This window comes from Camponotus floridanus, unplaced genomic scaffold (assembly GCF_003227725.1).
Source record: "Camponotus floridanus strain SB8 unplaced genomic scaffold, Cflo_v7.5 scaffold42, whole genome shotgun sequence".
Lineage (NCBI taxonomy): Eukaryota > Metazoa > Arthropoda > Insecta > Hymenoptera > Formicidae > Camponotus > Camponotus floridanus.
The window spans coordinates 1,205,174-1,227,172 of record NW_020229570.1 but is presented as its reverse complement, the minus strand read 5'-3'; the positions used below and the strand labels follow the sequence as shown (position 1 = coordinate 1,227,172).

Below are 21,999 nucleotides of genomic sequence, written 5' to 3'. Positions count from 1 at the left end.
ATTAGTATGCATATATAAATGTTTAATCTAAATACAATCTCAAACAATTTAAATAATCTAATTGTAAAGTTTAGATTAAAACTTCGTTTGAATTGTTCGATCGCCGGAATATTCCGAGAAGTATTTACGATGGTACACTCGCTATCAATAAAGTCTTCTCGCGTTTTTCGGATCGAATAATTAATAGACACATCGCTTTAGTTACTGTTTGAATTTCGGTTCCCAAGATCTCGTGTGATATCAAAGAGTCGGATTATGTCAATCATGTTTAGAAAAAAAAATATTAATAGTAAAGTGTTAACAGAGAGATTTCTTCTCTATTAGATATTCTCCATTAGTTAATTATCTTCTCCATTGTTTTCGTTATTGTTTTTTTATGTTTAAAATATTGTTCGATTCGATATCACGATATAAAATCTACTCCATATTGTCCCTCAGCTTCTCAGGAATTTTTCTCGAACCAATAGTCATAATGCACAAATAATTAAACGCGACGTGTCCAGGTATTCGATCCAAAAGAGCTATTTTCAGGTGAGAGGACATTATTGACGGCGAGTGTACATACATTCCACGCTCGTGATGCAATGGCACGAGCAGATCTCGTTCTTACCGACGAGACGCAGTGGAGGCTGAACGACGGTCACAGACGGCACATGCGCGTAAGGGAAAAGAGACGGTATCGAGCCAGGCGGCTGGTGCGCCCGCCAACAGAGACGGCAGCGTCAGTTTCTTCCGTTGCGCCTGGAAGACGTCCGGTACCGGAGCGTGACATTTTACGCGCACAAACGTCCGCGTCCGGGTGTTGTTTCCGTTTTCCCTCACGGAATGTTCGATGCACGTGTGCCCGTTTGATGTATACGCGAAACCTCGCCGGCGGATGAAATCGTCGATCGAGGAGTCGCTGACGTTCGACGGATAATTACGCAAAGGCACGGAGAACCGATTGAACGGTAAGGCCAATTTCGCGAGAATCATAAGACAGACGGGGAGGAAGGAGGCAAGGTGCGAGAGCGTGCGCGCGTGTACAATTGACGTCCACTGATGCTGCTCCTGAGCACGGTCACGAGATGTGTCACGCGTGTCGCGTTCAACACGCACATTCGATCGATTAATCTTCGTCTTTGACTTTTGCGATTTTCGAATGACATTTGCATTTTATTGTTATCATATTATATATATATATATATATATATATATATATATAATTTTTATTTATTTATTTATGTTTCATTTTACGCGCGTCTGTCCACAAATTATGCTGTCATTTAAATTTTATTCGACAGTCAGTCCAATATAAATATATATTTAAACTTTTTTTTCCTTCGAAGCTCTTTTAAAAATTATAATTAATGTTATTATTTTATTAAAAGCACGAAGCAATATTTTTATCTATCACAGACTGACGAGTGCTTTAAACTAAATGATGCCTTGCTGTAATGCTGTGTGTGCAAAACTAATTTGTTACATATAGGACATATATGTACCAGAATAATGAGCCGGGCGCCATGTATCAAATGCATTATCGTTTCCTACTTAATTGGTATTAACCACGCGCACTAATTACTTAGACTATTACGAAGGTCGATAGGAGATGACCGCGCTTGTAATTCACTTTCTCTAAGTAACTTAAAGCGTTCCGCTGTGTAATCTATGATATCAGTAATTATTAAAGTGATTCTCACGAGGGACAGAGAAATATTGTATGAAAAAAGAATCGTTTAGCGACTATCTATCAAGCGCACTGTACACGCACACACTCGCAGCGTACGCGTAATACCACGCGGTTCTCCTCCGTTCTCTCTTTCTCTCTCCTTTTCTCTCCTTCTCTCTCTCCCACTTTATATTTTTGCACCTTCTCTCACTTCTCTGATGGTCACCGCTCGCATGTGTGCGTATCATTCACGTATGCTTTGCGCTACGCGTGACATACACGCATTATGCGCCATCCGATTACACATTCGCTCGACGGAGCGAGCGGATCCGCAAACGACGACGACGACGACGACTTGCTAATTAACAGCGTCTTATCGCCGCAAGAGATAAGCTGCAAATAAGGCGTAAGATAGCCGCGAAGTGGTAATGGTAACAACGGAACACGACCCTGACTGCAAGACTTCCCGAAGGATTTTCGAGGTCAAGGGAATCTGAAGGCGCCGCTTGCGCTGATGAGATATGGAGAGAGAGACGAAGACGAGAGAAAACGAGAGAAAAGGTGTCGCTTACGACACTCGTTGTGGTCAGGTCGATTTTGATCATCACGGGCTGACACCTGATCTCGACTTCCTAGATTTATCATTCGTCGAGAAGAAATATGTTGCAAATATCTCTCATATCCTTCTCATGGTACTGGCATTTGTCGTAACTCATAATCCCAACGCGATTGTTAAAGTGGAAGTCTAATAGTCCGATCGTTATAATATACATATAATAGACATAATTGCAGGTGCGTTTTTTTTCTACGAGCAGAAACAAAGCAATAGTTTTATTAAAATGATCATTTATTCAATGATGAGTACATCTCTATTTTTATTAATAATTGGCATTATCGTATTGATCTTAGTCAATCTTTATATATATACATGCAAACTGCGTTGAAGATATAATACATGAAGACTCAGCGCTTGTTTGTCCAGTTTAATGAATCATACATCAGAAATATTCTTTTATTATCTTTACTCGAAAATTATCCTTTTCTTCTAATCTGTTTGATGATAAAAACGCGATAGACTTTTCATAATAATTCTGCAAGAAAAACGTAATAAACTTGAAGGAAACTTTGACGCAATCATTCAATTATGCAGTAAATTCGCGAAATATTACATTGCGAAACAAATTTTATTCTTCTCAGACAAAATGCGAAGTTATTAGTTTATATAATGGCGCAAGAGATTCTTGCACTACGGTCGCAAAATGCATACTTTTTGTTTCACACAAATCTGTTTCTTGAAATATTTGTAGTTTTTCGACGAAATGCATCTAAGAAAAATGCGTTCATAAATTTCGACGATAATGTGAATTGCGCGAATCATCAGTTTTCTCTTGCCACGTGGAATACAAACACGATGTGAGCGCATCGTTAGGTGCATTAAGGTCGTAAACACATTGCATAATGCATTTTTTTATCAGAAGCTATCTATTTCATTTTCGAAACTAGCTGATATCAATGAAAGACATAACAATTTTGCATTCTAACAATAACAAAGTCACGTGGTATTTTTTGTTGGAAAAGCATTAACAATTTGATAGGATATTTTATTTTAGTTTATCAAATATCTTGAAATTATTAAAATAAAAGAGAGAATTATAGCCTTTCAATATAAAAATAAATATTTTTTCTCAGAAAGTGTAATGTAATTTGCGAAATATATGATAAAATATTTGACAGATATGACTGTGAAGAAAACATTACAGATAACATTATTTAGTTTTATTATTATTATACATAATATATATTTTAAATCTAGTTGAAACTAAAATAATTTAAGTGTTTCAAAAATATGCATATTTATTTGTTGTAAATAAGAAACAATTCACATTTAGTTATCGTCTAATTATGAATAAAATATCTGAATTTGAAATTAATTTAATATTTTTAATATCATATTTAATTTTTAATATCATAAACACAAATATTAAAATAATTACAGAAAGTTAATAAATAAGAAGATAAAATAAAAATTGGAATAGACATTTTTTTAATTTTAAATTTCTAAAATGCGTAACATATAAGAGATATGTATAAAAAAAATGTTTAAAAAATAAATATATAGAATAAACAAAAATTAACTTGTCTGTCAAATGAACACGTGATTGAATTTAATTTTAATATTGATATTTCCTTTTATAAATTTTATCACTTATTTTATTAAAACTAAGAAATCTGACATATATTTATATAAACATATAATACAAATATGCCTACTCTAAAAATGGACATTGTCAGATCATAAGCCTTATTTGCTTTCATTCTGCTTAAAGTGGCCATTAGGTGTATTGAGCGATTCAGCGGTCAATGTCACGATATACTTCAACCTCCGAAGTTCCAGAAATTACTCATCAATTATATAATTATTGATTCGCATTAGATAATTCAATCATTTATTCTAATTAGCCATTTAGCAACTGATATTCTTATAATAAATGTAGTTTAATATTCTTATAGTTTTTTGCTGATTATCCAAGTCTTAGACAGATCTCAATTTCGTATCGATGCTTTTTACGTTTCATTAAATGAAATTATTAATATAATATTTTTGGAACTCTTTAAAAATTATAATCAAAATTAATTTTATTATTATTTTAATTAAGGATACAGTATTATCACTAAAAATATGGTATTTGTTATTATAATTTTTTATCAATAATAAAAGAGATTTAGATTACTTAAATGTATGTATTAGATCATAAAGAATAAATTTAGATTTAGAAGTAATTACGCGGGATACATGATGCTTATATAATTGCAATTAATGATAATATTATAGACGTGGGAAATAAACAAAATTATTTATTTAGAATACTAAGAAAACAAAGAATAAAAATATAATATAGTTTTAGTAATACTTGTTAAAGCTATTAAAATTTTTGCAAATTTGCAATTATAATTGCTATTGCAATTATATTCCTGGAAATTAGAGCTTTTATGCTAATATCAGATAATTGTATGTAATGATGCATTATATTTTAATGAAAATTTCCAGGAATTATGGATACAAAGGTCACAAACATGCGCAGGATGTATAAAGTAGCAGTATGAACAATATGAGATGCTTACAATATCATATTTAATTTTTAATCGTTTTTCTGTCATATATGAAAGAAAGAGAATTATGGAAGAGAATAACATCATAATATAAATTAAATTTACAGGAAAATAAGTTAAATATAGAGATAAAGTATCTATATTAATATATTTATATTTTCTATTATAAGACTAGACGCATAATTTCGCTGCTACAGTATTAATAATCGCTCTTTTGTATAAAAATAAACGAATTACACAATTATATTTTTTAAATATATTATATACATTTGAAAATATATAGTATACAAAAAAATATTCTATTATAAAGTCGTATCGTGCGCTCTTTAAGTATTACAGATATTATTTTTTAATATTATTTTAAATTAAATGTATTAAATAATAACTATATATAATAATAATAATAAATATTCAAAAATATTTAATATCAGGATATCTCGTAGAAATACCTAATTACAATAATACGGATGATCTTAAATAACTGATTCCTTATCTTCAGTTTTACTGTGACGCATTATCTTAATGCTATCAATGGTGCTTTTAACAAGTCGCAATATGGTATGATAAGAATTGTGATAATCATAAGTTACGCAGTATGGTATAATAAAGATTGTGATAATTATAAGTTACGCAATATGGTATGATAAAATTTGTGCTAATTTATTAGATTTATTAATTTATTAGACTCCAGAAATGTTGTTATACTGAAGGGAAGATAATTGTAAAGTTAGCTTTACATTTTCAAAATATGAAAGCAATGATTAGAATTTTGAAATGTGTCCTTGCAAATATGTTCTCGAAAAGTTTCTCAAATTTTGGAAGAGTTCTATCATTTTTAAAACACAATTTGAGAAATCTGAAGGCTAACTTTGCATCTTTATGTCTTATCTAACAATAAAAATTTTAATTTTTTAAGGAATTTTCCACAATTTTGTAAAAATGTACTTCTATAGCTCTAATAGATTTTTACAAAACAAGTTGCAATTTTTATATTTTGACAGCCATTACGAAATTACCTTCCGACTTTTTAAATCATTTTTTCATTGGTTTAAATAGCTGTTTCTAAAATCGATTCAACTTTAGAAGTTGAACTCTCTTGGGAGGTATTTGAAACTCTAATAATTTATGTCATATCTTAAAAATATAAGTTTAATTTTACAGATGAAAAGAAGCGCACATCAATAAGAAAATCGCATATATTTTCGTAACATTTGTCTGTTTATACGATCGGTATACATACGATGTTTATGTAGACACGTGCTATATGCCCACGCATATTCGTGATACATGTCGATTATATGCATTTTACAGATGCCTACATTAATGGTTGCATTCGGTGAGTCGATATTTTTCACCCAATATCAATGCGCTATGACTCATTATTAGTATATTTGTTTGTATACATTTTACATTTTATGTGAAAATTGTTATTGCTAAATTTGCTCGCGGTTGACATTTTGTACGTGAACATTAACGGCGAAACTACGATGTCAATTAATCGCTTGGCAACTCTCTGACAGCAATTGAATTCTTTCTTCGTAGAAGCGCGATAATAACAATAAATATATTGCCACAAGCAAAAAACATCCGGGAAGATGTGGTTAATTCTCGGAAGCTGTGGTTAATGTGCAATTGATGATTTGGCAAGATTTTGCATTCGCTTTTAGAATATCCGAGTGTGTGTTTATTTTTTCTAATATAAATTGTATTAATTACATATATATATATATATATATATATATATATATATATAAAAGAAATATATATAAGAATAATTATAATAGTTATAATAGATTTTTTTAACAATTATTTATTTTCGTTAGGCAGATAAAAATTATTAGTGGCAAATATTTTTACGCCCGTTATAAAAAACGTGTATTTAATCATGAGTGCCTTCTCGTGTTAGCCCATAGTAGATACGGAATATGGCGGTTTCTATCGGCAGCTTCCATTTCCTGATGCACCAATTAAGATAAAATGCGATAAAATTTAGGATTTCCGTTGATGATATTTATATTAATGTTAATAGAATAGATAATAAAAATTCAAAAATAAAATAACATTATTTTAATCATTTTAATAAAAATTGTTTAAAGAATTATTAAGTAATCGCATTAATGATATTAATAGAAACTATTAAAAAATAGTTAAAAATATTAAAGAAATTAAATAATATATTTTTTACATATTTATAACTATTTTAATATCTTAAAGAAAACTTTCACATTTCGATTTACTTTTAATAAAAGTATAACGTAGTATCTTAATAGATGATTGAAGTTATTAAAAAATATATTAAAATGGCCTTTATGTATATGTAAAGTAAACGCTATGTCATCTATTAATAAAAATCTTGAAAGTAATACGTCACTCGTTGTTGTTTTCTACCCTTCACAATTACTTTAATGTATTTTTAATCTAGATAAATAAGGAAAAATCTAGATAAATAAGAAGAGCACAGTTTAATATATTATTGTTGAAATGATCTTATCAATAATTATTTTAATCAATTTAATAATTTAATAAAAATTGATTAAAGAAATATTGTATCAGTGATATTAATGAAAACAATAAAAAATAATAATTATATTTTTAAAAATTATAATTATATATTTATGTCTGAAATTGTTTAAGTTACGTTTATTTATTAATGCTTTTTTAATGATATAATTTTAAATATAATAACTACTTTACATATTTTCGTATTTATTAAATATCTATTTTTTTATAATAATGAAGAAAAATTTTTTTAAATTACATAAATTTACAATAAAACACTATTATTGCAATATACATTATTAATATTATCTTTCTTTAATTTACAATGATAATAAGCGTTTCATAATTTTACAATTTCAAAGTTACTGAGTGAATAGACTTAATGACAAGAAGTTATTATTTAGATTTTTCAAATTACGTAAATATTACGTAAATTGTTACGTAAACTTATCGTAATTATATGAAGATATTGATTAAGTCATTTAATCGAAACTTACTTCATAAAAGCACGTGTTTGCCCGTAGATATAATTAACACGTTGCTTAATAGGATAGAGTGGCGTAAGAGAGGAATAATTATGCAGAAAAATGAATTCTGTCTGGCATAATTAATTGGAAACAATTGGATATCTTTTTAACTTCGGCATTTCTTTCCAAAACATTTAAATATAAAACAGATAAATTTTATTTGCACGAAATAAATAATTTATATTATAAACCAATTAAAAAAAATTAATTTGTTTCGTTGCAGGTGCAGCCATTAGTTAAAATGAGCAAGTCAACTCGGAAGAGACGCTCTTAACATTGTAAGTACTTTCACGATCATATGCTATTGTTAATAATATTGTTAATATTTCTAATCGTTACAGTGTGATTATTATATGTGCGGATATTTAACAAAACTTTCTTATATATGACTATTTTCATTTGACAACATTTACATGTACATATCTTGTCTCACATGATGCAGATTTGCTATAAAGGTTAATCGGTGCAACGACGCTAGAAAGCTCTCTGTACCGTGATAAACTATCGATTATCCAAAATCCAAAAGCCGATGTTTCAAGGAAAAGAAACTATAATACGAATATTCGATTCTCCTTTTAATAATACGTGCAACATGAAACAAATAAAAATAAATTCGATTATATTGTTGTGATATTCATATAATATCCAAAATTTCTTACATTATTGTAATTATAGTTGAATACAATACATAAAAAAATATGCAAGAGATATTTATTTATATCATCAAAAAGCGTTTCATAACGCTACGTTGTATGTAAAAAGAAGACTTAACTATTTTAGTCAGACTATATTTTCAGTATACAAAGTGTGCAATGACGTTTTTTTCCTTTATCTTTTTTCAGTTTTTTATGCTAGTACTAAAGCTATTCACATTACAGAGTCTATTTTTTTAACTTCCGTAGACAAAATTAGTTTATAAGACTCAAAAGTAATAATAGGTCAGAGAAGAAAGAAGCTACAAAGAATGCTTTTTTAAAATTTTTTATATAAAATAGGAAAGAAACATCTATTCTAAAATAAAAATATACGTATTAATATTATATATAAATTATATATGATGGAAAAATATAAAATATATGAACGAGATCTCTAGTGGTGGTAATTCCATAATTATATAAAAGATGGAATAAATAATAGATGTAAATAGATATGTAAATAGATATGTAGTAATAAACATAAATAATTATGCAAGGCCTCGTTATGGAAATGCATGAATGCATTTCTATTTCTATTTTCCAAGAAAAAGGAAAGATCTCGGCAAAATGCATTCGAAAAATCAAAGTTAAAGATAATTTTATAGAAAATAATTATGTTCATTATTAGTTTTAAATATTAAAATATCTTCTGTAAAAATATATCTACATTTATCTTCAGAAGAATATACGCTGATTAAAAAAAATAACATAAACAAATACAACATAAATTACATTAATGATAAAGAGTATAATTAGTACTAGAAATAACTTTTAATATTAATTATTATTTTTTTAATTTATTCTTTTTAATTTCTTTTTATTGTTTCTAATTTAAAAAAATGATTTTTAAATTAAAGGTCAAAGAACGTTAGTGTTTCATTTTCCAGAGGGGTTAACGCTCGATTAAGGTTCAAATGATTCTATTGAAGTATTACGTATATATTACTTATTGGGGCCACAGGTCAGCTAATAACTATCTAACTAAATACGGCGTCAAACGAGTTCTAAATAAGAGAATTACGTGTCAGTGCAAAGATCGTTTGATTATTAGAAAAAAATGTTACTTGCTTGCAATTAGACTTTTTTCAACTAATGATAATTCTTCGAGGTTTAATTATATCCATCACGTATGCCTTTATATCGAGCAATTATGTTTATAAAAATTCGACTGGTATGTTTATAAAGACTGCAAACTGTGCATTGCATAAACTGCACTGAATAAACATCGACGCTTAACTTTAGAAATTTATAACATCGTGCAGTATAAACGCATAGTATCTCGCTCAAATACAATCGAGTTATAATCGTAAGTCATTAGCAAACAATTTACGTAGCAGGAATACTAAAGATATATGTAAGGTGTAAATATCTATCTTTAAAGCCTCGACGCAAACAGAATTAAACAGAAACTGTTTGCGATTTATGTCGAAAAAAAATTTGATAGCAACCAATAGAAAAGATAGATCTGATGAGAAACTCCGATACCTTTAATGGCGACATTGATCCTTGTTGACAGAACCGGAAAACGCCGTATCTAGGCTGACTTTGCCGGAAGTCGGTGGAACATCGCGGAGATGACGAAGAAGTTCGAGTTCAACTGGCAGATCGACGTGCCGGAAGCACTCCGTACCGGCTGCGTCTTCGATCGTTGGACGGAGGAGAAAGATAATACTGAAATCGAGCTGAATTGCCTGTTTAAAGTTGACGAATATGCTTTCTTTATTTATTGGCAGAGTGAGGGGAAGGTGAGCTTTTCTGCCATCGTCTGCGTCCTTTTGTTTGCTTTTAAAGGAACGAGGAGAGTTTCTAAAATCTTTAGCGATCTACGATTTCTGAATAGACTTTCATTCTTATCTTATCTCTCTCTCTCTCTCTCCTCCGCAGGACGGCGATGTTATAGAATTGTGTCAAGTGAGCGACATTAGAGCCGGTGGCGTTCCAAAGGTAAAGGAATTGTTTTACCGCTTCGAAATAATGATAGCATTTAATCTGTTAAAACTACTTTCACACTTATTCAGAAATTAATTTAAGATCTTATAAATCATTAATTTTTGTATTTTAATTGTGTGAAAATACGAGCATTACGTAATTTTCGATGTTCTTTACGAATAATGTTCCTTTTAACTATGTTAAAATAATATGAGAGAAAATATTTCTATTATGTCAATGTATTTATTATTATCTTTTAATTACATTAACAAATCATTCAGTATATATTTCGACTTTCTAATAGTAAATTTAAATGAATATTATACACTTTCTTAATTAAATAAGATATTGATATATAATTCTCTATCCTATTTAAAGAAAAATTAATTATACATGCGAAATATAAAAATCACCAAAAAAATACACAAAAAACAATAAAAAAAAGAAGAAAAAAGACAATAATTAATAGGCTGACATGTTTCAAATAGGACCCAAAGCTATATGATAAGCTACTGAGTAAGCACGGTGAACAGTTGGACGAAAAAAGCCTAACCATCTGTTCTGGTGCTGATTACACCAACATTAATTATCAACATGTTGTATGTCCGGATCTTGCCACAGCCAAGGTAAACGCCAATCATAATAGCAACAGAAATAGGACATCCACATTAAGCCTATCAGTCAAGCAAATTATTATTGACTGACTGATATGATACCGCAATGTAGCATTTATCATTATTATTATCTTTAATAAAACAAATTTTCGATAGTAATATTTCTCATTTAATAATAAATATCATGTAATTGGATTAATATAATAATTGTAATTGCAACACATGATTTTTATTCATCATGATAGTCTTATAATAGATTAAGTGAAATAATGTTGTACAACATAATGAATGTAAACGATCACGAAGCTTTTTATCTGATTTTAAAAGTTATTAGCATATCGCTCGTTTGTGTTTACCTTTCGTTTTCAAGAAACTTTATTAGAAATTACCGCTATACTGGGGCAGTTAATACGCAAATAGCACGAATATATTACACGTAATTTCATACATGCTACAATTGATTTCTTATCGTATTGTGACCTTTCTGCCTTATATATTTCTTGTAACTAAACAATTAAATTTACTTTAATATTAACAATAAAAACATAAATTCGTATTTCTAGAAAAATTTATTCAGCAACATTTTTCTATTTCATTATCAACAGATTATAATGCATTAAATAATAACCTATTATGATAGCAAAATTTGGTTGCTTTTATATTAAATATGCAGTAATGATTTTGCGACAGTGGAATTCTATTTTTCTGTATTTTTATAAATAACATTTACATTTAGCTGTAACGTATAATGTGTTGCGGATGAAAAGACTGATAAGCTTAATGACTTGGGTGACTTAAATTTATAGTTCGTATCTATATTTAGTTTTTACAAATAACAGCTTTTTTCATTTTAATAAAAAGAACAATCTATATTATGTCATTTATATATGTCGTCACAGGTATGGTTGGATGGCGTTCGATCGATTACGCACAACGTCAAAGCGAATAACGTTTGTCCGCTTACTTGTCTGAAGAAACAGTGAGTTTGCCAATACATTTATATACACTTGCATTATGAACAATAGCATTGTTTATCTTTATGAAATAATTAATCATAAATTTTACACACATAAACGTAATTTTTCTATTTTCTTTCTGAAGTAAAAAAATATTTGATTGCTGAATTCGATATAATTCTTATATCGTATCATCGTTTTCGGATTCCCTTTTTAAGTTTTATTGAATTGTTTGTCTCTTCTTATTAGCATGTAGATTTTATGATATCAAAAACTTAACTAAAGTGTACTGAAAATTAAAATTGACAGAACTTTATGCTTTATTCTGTATAATTTTGTTTTGTTTTTGCATGATTTTTCTTTTAAATATATAATAGAGTAGATGGATAAGACAATCTTTATGCTATTTTTAGTTGGATGCGACTGAGAATGTTGGTGGATCCTAATGGAAAAGTTCCAGTGAAGGTAGTCGCGAGAACATTCGCGTCTGGCAAGACAGAAAAACTCGTTTATCAGTGTCTTTCTGAATTAGGCCTACCTAGCGGAAAAGTACTACTTGATAATTACTAAGATAAGCCATCGATATTATTTCTGTCTCTCGCGAAAATATTGCAAAAATTTTTTTTACTTTTAGAATGACGTAATAGAACCTGATGACTTTACTTTCGACGCATTTTACGCGCTTTATCACAAAATATGCCCGAGAAACGACATAGAAGAATTATTTCAATCAATGTGAGTACTCAGTTTAGAAATATTTAAAATATTTTTTAAAAATCTAGATATATTTTTTCAAAGGTTATTAATTATAAATTTGAATTATCTCAATATCGAATATAAATAATACTATAAATATAAAAGTTTTTCTATTTATAAAAATAAGGAATTTAAAAATGTAAAACGTATTAAAAAACGCATTTAATAAAGAAATATATATAGAAAGAAATCTTATACATATTTATGTATATTTATTTTTTACATTTTGCACACAAATACATTTTATTCTTAATAGTACTTTATAGTTTATATCTGTTTTAAAATGAGACAGACATATAGAAAAAAAATTTTATACGAATTTAACACGATTATTTATTCTAAAAATTCCAGAACACAGGGTAAAGCTGATACGATTAATCTGGAGCAACTGATTACCTTTCTCAACGAAAAGCAAAGAGATCCGACCCTGAACGAAATTCTCTATCCACTTTATGACGAAAAACGAGCACTGGAAATTATCAATGATTACGAACAGAACGAAGTTGCTCGTAATGAAAGTAAGAGCTTGATAAATAAATCATGTAACTTTAGCAGAAGCTTTAGCGTTTTTCTCGACTTTCCTAAGACCAAGGTCTAATTCAGTTCTCTTGTAAGAAATATTGAATTTTTTTATAGATATTTTATTTGTCTTCACATATAAAATGTATTGGAATAATGTGATATTTTAAAGATATAAAAAATAAATAAGAGAAGAAGTTCAACATGACTATGTAAAATATTGAATCAGCTCGATCAATTATTTATCTTATCTATGAATGAAAAATTCATAAAGGTATCGACCTAAGTAGTCCCGAAATAATAACTGCGTATTTTCAGAAACAATGACGAAGGATGGCTTCATAAGGTACCTGATGTCCGATGAGAACGCTCCGGTTTTCCTCGATAGGCTTGACGTTTATATGGATATGGATCAATCATTGGCGCATTATTATATCAATTCGAGTCACAATACATACTTAAGCGGACGACAATTTGGCGGAAGAAGCAGCGTCGAAATGTATAGACAAGTTCTACTTGCCGGATGCAGGTAAAGTATACTATTGTGCAATAGAGAATAGAAACGACGATCACACCTTATTTATGACGTACATATTCTGGCAGTTCTCAATAACTAGTACATATTTATAGCTGCATGAATTGCGCTAATTTAATCAAAGCATTTATTTGAATATGTGATATTATATCTTGACATAAAATTGATATACCTGATATTTAATGAATATTGATCCATTTTCATAATATACTCATGTTTCATAATGACACGTAGATAAAAGTTTATTTGTTTTAATTTTATAATAAAATTATAATAAAATTAAAAAAATTAGTAATATTAAGTAATAAATAATTATGAATATAAATACACAATAAATTTCTCTCTCTTTCTCTCTCTCCCCCTCTATCCGTAATATTTCGTTTAATTTTTATTAATTTACATATCGTAATATTTCGTTTAATTTTTATTAATTTACATAAACATAATTTACATAAATAAACGGACGATTATTTTGTAGTATATAAGAGAAATAATTATCAATATCGTGAGAGTTCTCTCTCTCTCGCTCAGCATTTATTTATTTCAAATTTAAAGATGCGTTGAATTGGATTGTTGGGACGGCAAAGGGGAAGACGAAGAGCCGATAATTACTCACGGCAAAGCTATGTGCACCGACATTCTATTCAAAGACGTTATATACGCGGTCAGAGACACGGCCTTTGTTACGTCGGAATACCCAGTGATTCTCAGTTTTGAAAATCATTGTAGCAAAAAGCAACAATACAAATTGGCCAAATATTGTGATGAAATTCTGGGTGATTTATTATTGAGGGAACCTTTAAAAGAATATCCTGTAAGTTGATTAATATCGAAAACATATTATAAAATATCTTTTATAATCAGTTTATAAAAAAACATGTGAATTATCTTAAATGCACTTAAAATAGCTGGAGCCAGGAGTACCGTTGCCGCCGCCCAGCATGCTGAAACGTAAGATTCTCATTAAGAATAAGCGCTTAAAGCCCGAGGTCGAGAAGCAGGAATTGGAACTCTTCAAACAAGGTCAATTTGTGATCGAGGACGAGGTCAAGGAAGATGCCAGTGCGCCGCTGACCATTGCCGCCGTCGTGGAACAGCAACCGGTAAAGGTAACCTTCATTATAATCCTTTTGGAGTTGGTAGTACCCCTTCATTTATTGGAGTTAAATGGCCACAGTTCCTATGGTGAAACGGTGATATATCTTTTAATTCTTAGGAAGAAATTTCTGAATCTGTAACATCGTCAAGCATTCAACAGCAGCAATCTGGCAGTGGTCCAACCGGTCTTGGCGATAGTATAGAGCTGGTGGCAGCTCAACCTTATACCGGAAGTACAACAAATGTACATCCATGGCTATCCTCCATGGTTAACTATGCACAACCCATAAAGTTCGCTGGCTTCGATGTTGCCGAACGTAAGTGAAATTTTTATTTTTGCATTGTTAAATAAAATTAATTAAATGTATCTATCAGAATTTTTTACTATTTTCCGAATTTTATTTTTTATAAATATATAAAAGAGATATATGTAACAATATATATATTGAATTAATACATTAATTATAATAATACATTATAATAATACATTATACATTAATTTTATACATTGATTTTATACATTATACATTGCATTAATATTTCTATCAAGACAACTTTGAATATATAATTAATGCTTTCTATACAAAATGCAAAATAAAATTTGGATATAATTTTCACTTAAAGTTATGCATATAAATACGTTTTATATTCTTTCCAATAATGAGATTAAAATTGCTATTAATAATTTTAATTGATTGAAATTATAATTGAAAGCAAATTACATTTTCAGAAAAAAATATTCATCACAATATGTCTTCCTTTGCGGAAACGGCTGGTTTGAATTATTTGAAAACATCGGCTATTGAGTTCGTAAATTATAACAAACGGCAGATGAGTCGAATTTATCCGAAAGGCACACGAGCTGACTCTTCCAATTATATGCCACAGGTAAATATATGTTTGCAGAATGCAATTTGCTCTACAAAGAACACGAAGAAAAGTCTCTCAATGATCGATCGTTGCGAAACAGGTCTTCTGGAACGCTGGCTGCCAAATGGTGTCGCTGAACTTTCAAACTCCGGATCTGCCCATGCAACTGAATCAAGGCAAGTTCGAGTACAACGGTTCTTCGGGATATTTGTTGAAGCCGGATTTCATGAGACGAGCCGACAGGAGTTTCGATCCTTTCGCTGAGAGTCCTGTGGATGGAGTGATTGCCACACAGTGTAGTGTTCAAGTATGTTTTTCTCTATTAAATAATATAATTTATTTGATTTTTCTTTTCTCTTTTTCCAGATAATTCACAAAATTAATATGACTTTTATATATTATTTCTGTTTTTACTATATAAAATTATATATTGATATATTTATCCGATTTTTTCATATCTTATAAGTTTGGTACTATTTAAATTCAATTCTTTTATCATATTATATAATGTTTAATAAATTTTCTTGTATGAATACATTACGTATATATTACATAAGATTCTTTGAAATACAATTGACTTCTTTCAAGATACTTTATACGTTTGAATATTCATTAATTCGTTATCTTCACAATAATATTATATACATTATATATATATATATATATATATATATATATATATAATGTATTCAAGATTAAAATTATATTTATTATTCTAACATTGTAACAGGTAATAGCAGGCCAGTTCTTATCCGACAAGAAAGTCGGAACGTACGTGGAGGTCGAAATGTACGGCCTACCAACCGACACGATACGTAAAGAATTTCGCACCAGAGTAGTCCCCGCTAATGGTCTGAACCCCGTTTATAACGAAGAGCCCTTTCTCTTCAGAAAAGTTGTCCTACCAGATTTAGCTGCTTTGAGATTCGCAGTATACGATGAATCGAACGGCAAGCTGTTAGGACAAAGAATCGTTCCTTTAGACGGTTTACAAGCCGGTTATCGGCACATTGCTTTGCGAACTGAAGCCAATTTTCCCATGTCTCTGCCTATGTTGTTTTGCAACATTGACATCAAAATCTATGTGCCAGATGGTTTTGAAGGTACGATCAATAGATATCTCATGCTACGTCTTAACTACATAATTATGTGAAAAAATATATGCATTTATCTATTATGTGAATACACACATTTTTATATAATTTTTACTTTTTGTTCGTATAATTTTAATCAAAAATATACATTAACTCTATAAATTGATTGTTTCAATGTTTATGACTTTCTTTAGAATTTATGGACGCTTTAACAGCGCCACGAGCATTTAGAAAGACAGAAAGTATGTCGCAAAATAAAATACGAGGCTTGGGAATTGAAGAGAGCGACAGCAAAAACAATATGGACAGCAAAAACAACGTACATTACGAAGCAACTAAACCAAGAGGTAAATCGCAAGATGCAGGAATCGTGTTAATTGAATATACTTTATTTTATTTTTACAGAGGAAATGAAGTTTGATCCAATTACTCTGGAGACTTTAAGACAAGAAAAGGGTTATCAAAAAGTATTACGGAAACAGCAAAAAGAATTAGAGTCTTTGAGAAAGAGGCATCACAAGGAGAAGTTGACTGTCCAGAAGCAACATTGCGTTGCTATAGAGAAGATTTTTAAGGGAAAAAAGTTAGTTATTTTTGCGCAATTTAAATCGAAATTATTATGTTCATCTAATTATATTTAAATGGCGCTTATGTTTGATCAAAAAAATAATTTGATGACAGTAAGATGAGTTTGAAAACGTATTCTTTTTTAAAGAGTGAAAATTTTTAAAAAAAGTACACGTAAAATAAATAGTCCACGAGCAGAATTAAAGATTAATCGAATTTAAAATTAAATTGACTAAACACAATAATTAATGATTAAAATAATAAGTAATAATTTATAATTTATTAAATAAAATAATTTATAGGAATTTAAAAATTAAAAATCTGTTGTAGCAAAGCGGAGCTTTCAAGAGATCCTATCGTTCGTCGCGCTGTTTCCGAACAGACGGCGCAGTGGTCGCGTTTCGCTGACAGGCAGCGCCGAGAAGAACGCGATCTGGTGCGCGGTCATCTGGAGGAGCGACGAACGCAGTTATGCAAATTGTGCATGGCCGCGCAGCTCACGCAACAGAAACAGCTGACTGCACGGCATGATCGGGAGATGAAAGATATAACTGCGCGACAAGCGAGACTTTCGGTAGAAAGTGCGAGAGAGGTTATGAATGATAAGACTTTGAAGACGCGAGGGATCAAAGAGGGCAGACTCAGGGAGAAACAGCAGAACAATACGAAAAAATTCATGGAGGAGCGTAAGATCGCGCAGATGATTCAAAACAGGGAGAAAGAGAAGCTTAAAGTGATTCACGAGAAACAACTGGAGGAATTGCAGAAGGATATGAACGCGGTAAGGCAACAAATTCTTGCTAGGTTAGGAATTTTCCCGGTAGTGTAGTTTATTGTATTTTGTATGTAGAGATAGTACATTTAATGTAATTTATAATTATAAGCAATTTACGTATTTTGACATCAAATTTAACATTTATTTTAATCGATTATGTACTTAAAAAATTGCGGAAAATCTAGATGTTTTTAGATTTATTTTATTTATTTTAATTATGTGACATTGGATATTCCTTCCAAATAGATGTATTAATTAACAGATTTGTGATAAAAGATCTAATTTGTTAAAAAGTTGAATTTAATTGATTGTATATTTTTGTTTCGCAATTATGAATTTTTATGTTGTAATTAAGCTGGATTTTATTTATATTAATTTTATGTATATTAAAATTAGTTTTATTTATTTCTCTATTGTCTATGTTTCTCTTAGTTTGTTATACGTTTATGCTTTACTGAATATTTTCTTAATAAACTTTTTTTCTTAAAAATTATTTCATATTTTATTTTCCTCCGATATTTTTTTACAATGTTATATGTCAAAGTGAATTGCGAATTATAAGTAAGATTATATTAATTAGGAGAAATGATATTATAACAAGTTATCAAGAAAATAAATTAATCAAGAATTATAAATATCTATAACTAAATATTTGACATAATAAAAATTAAAGATTTTGTATTTTATTAATGTTATGTTTCGTTATTTAAGTAGCTTGTAAAAATTTTTTGGTTGTTTTATCAGATATATAAAGAAGTATATTAAATTAATTATCAAAACTGATCTGTTTATCACATCAACATACATATATATGTATATTCCAAAGATAATAAAATCAGCATTTAAGATTGAATTAAATGAATCTTAAACAAATAAATTAATCATTTCATTATTATCAATCAGAACTAAAATTTAGAACAAGGAGTTTTCGTAATTCATTGAAAAATCTGAAAATCAAAAGAATATTCTTTAACATATATAAAATTGGAATTTAATGATGACAAACTCATTTTTTAATATAATTTAGTCTAACTATACACATTTTTTCAGATCATGGATATGTACAAGAATGAGGACATGGACTACGAGCTGGCTAAGATGCTGGCTGAATTCTACGTGTGATGAGTGCCAATCGAGTTTCTTCGCAATTCACCTCCAGCGATAGTGCGCTATAAGTGAGGACTGTTTACTATTATCGTTAATTATACTTGAAATTGGGATCAAACTTTGTTAGCTATCACTATCGTATCTAGCGATGAATGTCGCACATTGAGAAATCAGATGTAAACGAGCAACTACAGTTTTTAATTCATTCAGGCAAGTATTTTTTTATAAACAAACATCTCGTGTCTCCATAATCTTTGAGTACCTATGAACTAATGAGGGAGTCAATAAAACTAAAGTGATCTAGTCAAGTATTAGGTATATAAAAAGAATATATCACATGATCGGGATACTGATCAAATGGTGTGATCTACTACGTCGAAGTAAATATTTTTTGATTGTTAACGCTATTATCGAAGTCTATCAGAGTGAAACATGTGTATGAGTGTATGCGTGCATGAGATTGTATTCATGAGTCGATGCCTAATACCGAGAGGGACTCTTGCTGTTGCCGTGACGAATTTCTAGACCATACATACCTTAAATTGAGAGACGCTTTCACGGATCTTAGCCAATAGTTTTCGTGATTGCTGATAATGACTAGAGTATTAATACAATAGAATCTCGAGAGATCGTGTAATTTTCAGCCAATGCTCTTACACGAATAGTCACACAGGTTTGTAAATAAATTTCAAACGGGAGCCTAGTATAATTATTATCACACATTGTTGTTTTCATTATATAATATAATGTTATTTACATAAATTATTATATCATTCTACATATATATCTATATATTAGATATAAAGAATAAAATAAAAAAAATATTACAAATAACGTTCGCGATCATTTCATTTTGGCTGCATTATGGGCGATTGCGAGAGCACGTGCTTGTAAACCGATAAAAACTATGAAGTAGTAAAAATTATATTACAACAACATATATTATATGTTTTGTTGTGTAAGATATATATATATATATATATATATATATATATACACACATACACGAAAAGTATATAATTTATTTTATTTCATCGTTATAAACAATAGAGTAAACCACTTAAATATTTGAGGTATTTTATTGTTTAGAATTAAATCTCAAATTGATATCTAATTAATCACTTCGAAAAAATAATATTTTAATATTAATTCTTTAAATACATATTTTCTTAATTATTTTCGTAGAAGGAGAGATCATAATCGTGTGTCTCGTCGTCATGATTAAAATAATGTTCGAATACATCTGACTTAATGTCGGCAATAGTAAATTCTTCGTATGGGGCTGAAACAAATAACATAATGAATTCTTTATATTTGTCAAACAACAAAAAGAACATATCATATATTTCACTAATTCTTTTAAAATAACATTAAATAATATTTCTTTAAGTATGCTATTTCTAAGCTGTACCGAATAATATTAATATTTCTAATTCAAATCGTTAATGTTATATATTTTTGTTCTTGATTAATTTTTAATATAATCTTAACTGAGACGATACATATTATAGTAATTTCTGTATGTTGTAAATTGACATTTTAATTAATATTTTTATATTCAAGGATTGGATACAATTTACTATGTATGAATTTACATTTTGATTTACCTAAATGGGATATATTGATGTCATCTATATCATCGTGAGACTCCGCAATTTCAATAATTGGCTGGTAATCAGCATGGTATGCATCGTGCCCTAAATTCACAATCTCTGCTTGATCTCTATAGTTTGCAGGTACTATTATATTATCATGATTATCAATCTGCACATTTTGATAACTCGTAGCTCCATGACCATGATAAACTGCCTGAAGATTTGTGTAATCTACATCTCTTGTTATTATATTCGCCTCACAAATAGCGACTATCAATAGCAACAACTAAAATATAAATATAAATTTCTCTAAACACTATGAAGAATCATCTTGTGACCTATTTTAATTTTTTATGTTGACTTTGCTAATTTTAATAATTTTTTAATTGATAATTTTTAATTCATACGATTATTTTTTAGCAGCCAAATTAATTGAATTGCAAGTGAAGATATTTTATGTAATTGACTTTTTTTCACAGAATTTACAGATTCACTGTTTTTAAATTTTTCAAACACTCACTCACATAGTATCTCATAATGAATTTACTTCAAATGCTTCGCTCCTTTGTACTGAAGACATCTTCCCATGGAAGTCTATTTTATACAACGATCGCTGCAACTGTGTTACGCAAATTCATGTGAATATTATATGCTAAGAGCGGATGTTTACAATTCGTGTTTCATGGTGTAAGTTCGCGTGGCGCGCTTATATGTGCGTATGGGAAAATCGGCCAGTTACGCCCATAAGCGTATATATCGTTTCAAAACCGCGAGATCGTTTCATTGCCGAATTACGTAACTCAAGGTGTTGCGAGTACGTGAGGAAACCATATGTGATTCTTCGGAATCCTTGGGAATAAGTGGAAAACTCACCGACGTTCCATCATTAATTCATCCGGTCTCAGTAGATATCGGTTTCATGCAATCAATTTGCTTTTGATGCGACAAAAGGGAAAGAAGCTCTTACGTCAATTTGCATTAAGAACATGCATTTTTATGCAATCATTTTAATATAGTAGTGAGATTTCATGGCTCGTAGAATTAAAATCTCAGGACGCAAACTACAATAGATAAGTGGAAGATGTTCGTAACTTCGTAACG

General features: G+C 29.5%; 2 protein-coding genes across 3 annotated transcripts; one reads left to right on the top strand and one right to left on the bottom strand.

The window, feature by feature from the left end:
- The first annotated feature begins 699 nt into the window (after window positions 1-699).
- Window positions 700-21,132, top strand: LOC105254466 (1-phosphatidylinositol 4,5-bisphosphate phosphodiesterase). 2 transcript variants are annotated; one of them, XM_011263161.3, is made up of 20 exons: window positions 700-950; window positions 8,012-8,066; window positions 10,000-10,228; window positions 10,368-10,427; window positions 10,901-11,038; window positions 11,926-12,005; window positions 12,396-12,531; window positions 12,617-12,717; window positions 13,090-13,256; window positions 13,576-13,786; window positions 14,348-14,606; window positions 14,701-14,895; window positions 15,009-15,207; window positions 15,621-15,778; window positions 15,861-16,067; window positions 16,491-16,863; window positions 17,049-17,201; window positions 17,260-17,437; window positions 17,752-18,202; window positions 19,247-21,132. In XM_011263161.3, exons 3-20 carry the CDS (start codon window positions 10,058-10,060, stop codon window positions 19,316-19,318), a joined length of 3,309 nt encoding a protein of 1,102 aa, XP_011261463.1. In that variant the 5' UTR covers window positions 700-950; window positions 8,012-8,066; window positions 10,000-10,057; the 3' UTR covers window positions 19,319-21,132. The 2 variants fall into 2 exon arrangements, with proteins under 2 accessions (XP_011261463.1, XP_011261456.1); XM_011263154.3 differs by having other exon boundaries at window positions 703-950; window positions 14,701-14,901.
- LOC112638990 lies at window positions 20,386-21,478 on the bottom strand. Its single transcript, XM_025411700.1, has 3 exons — window positions 21,446-21,478; window positions 20,911-21,184; window positions 20,386-20,585 (listed from the first exon to the last, which is right to left on the bottom strand). Exons 1-3 carry the CDS (start codon window positions 21,476-21,478, stop codon window positions 20,473-20,475), a joined length of 420 nt encoding a protein of 139 aa, XP_025267485.1. The 3' UTR covers window positions 20,386-20,472.
- Between the last annotated feature and the right edge of the window lie 521 nt (window positions 21,479-21,999).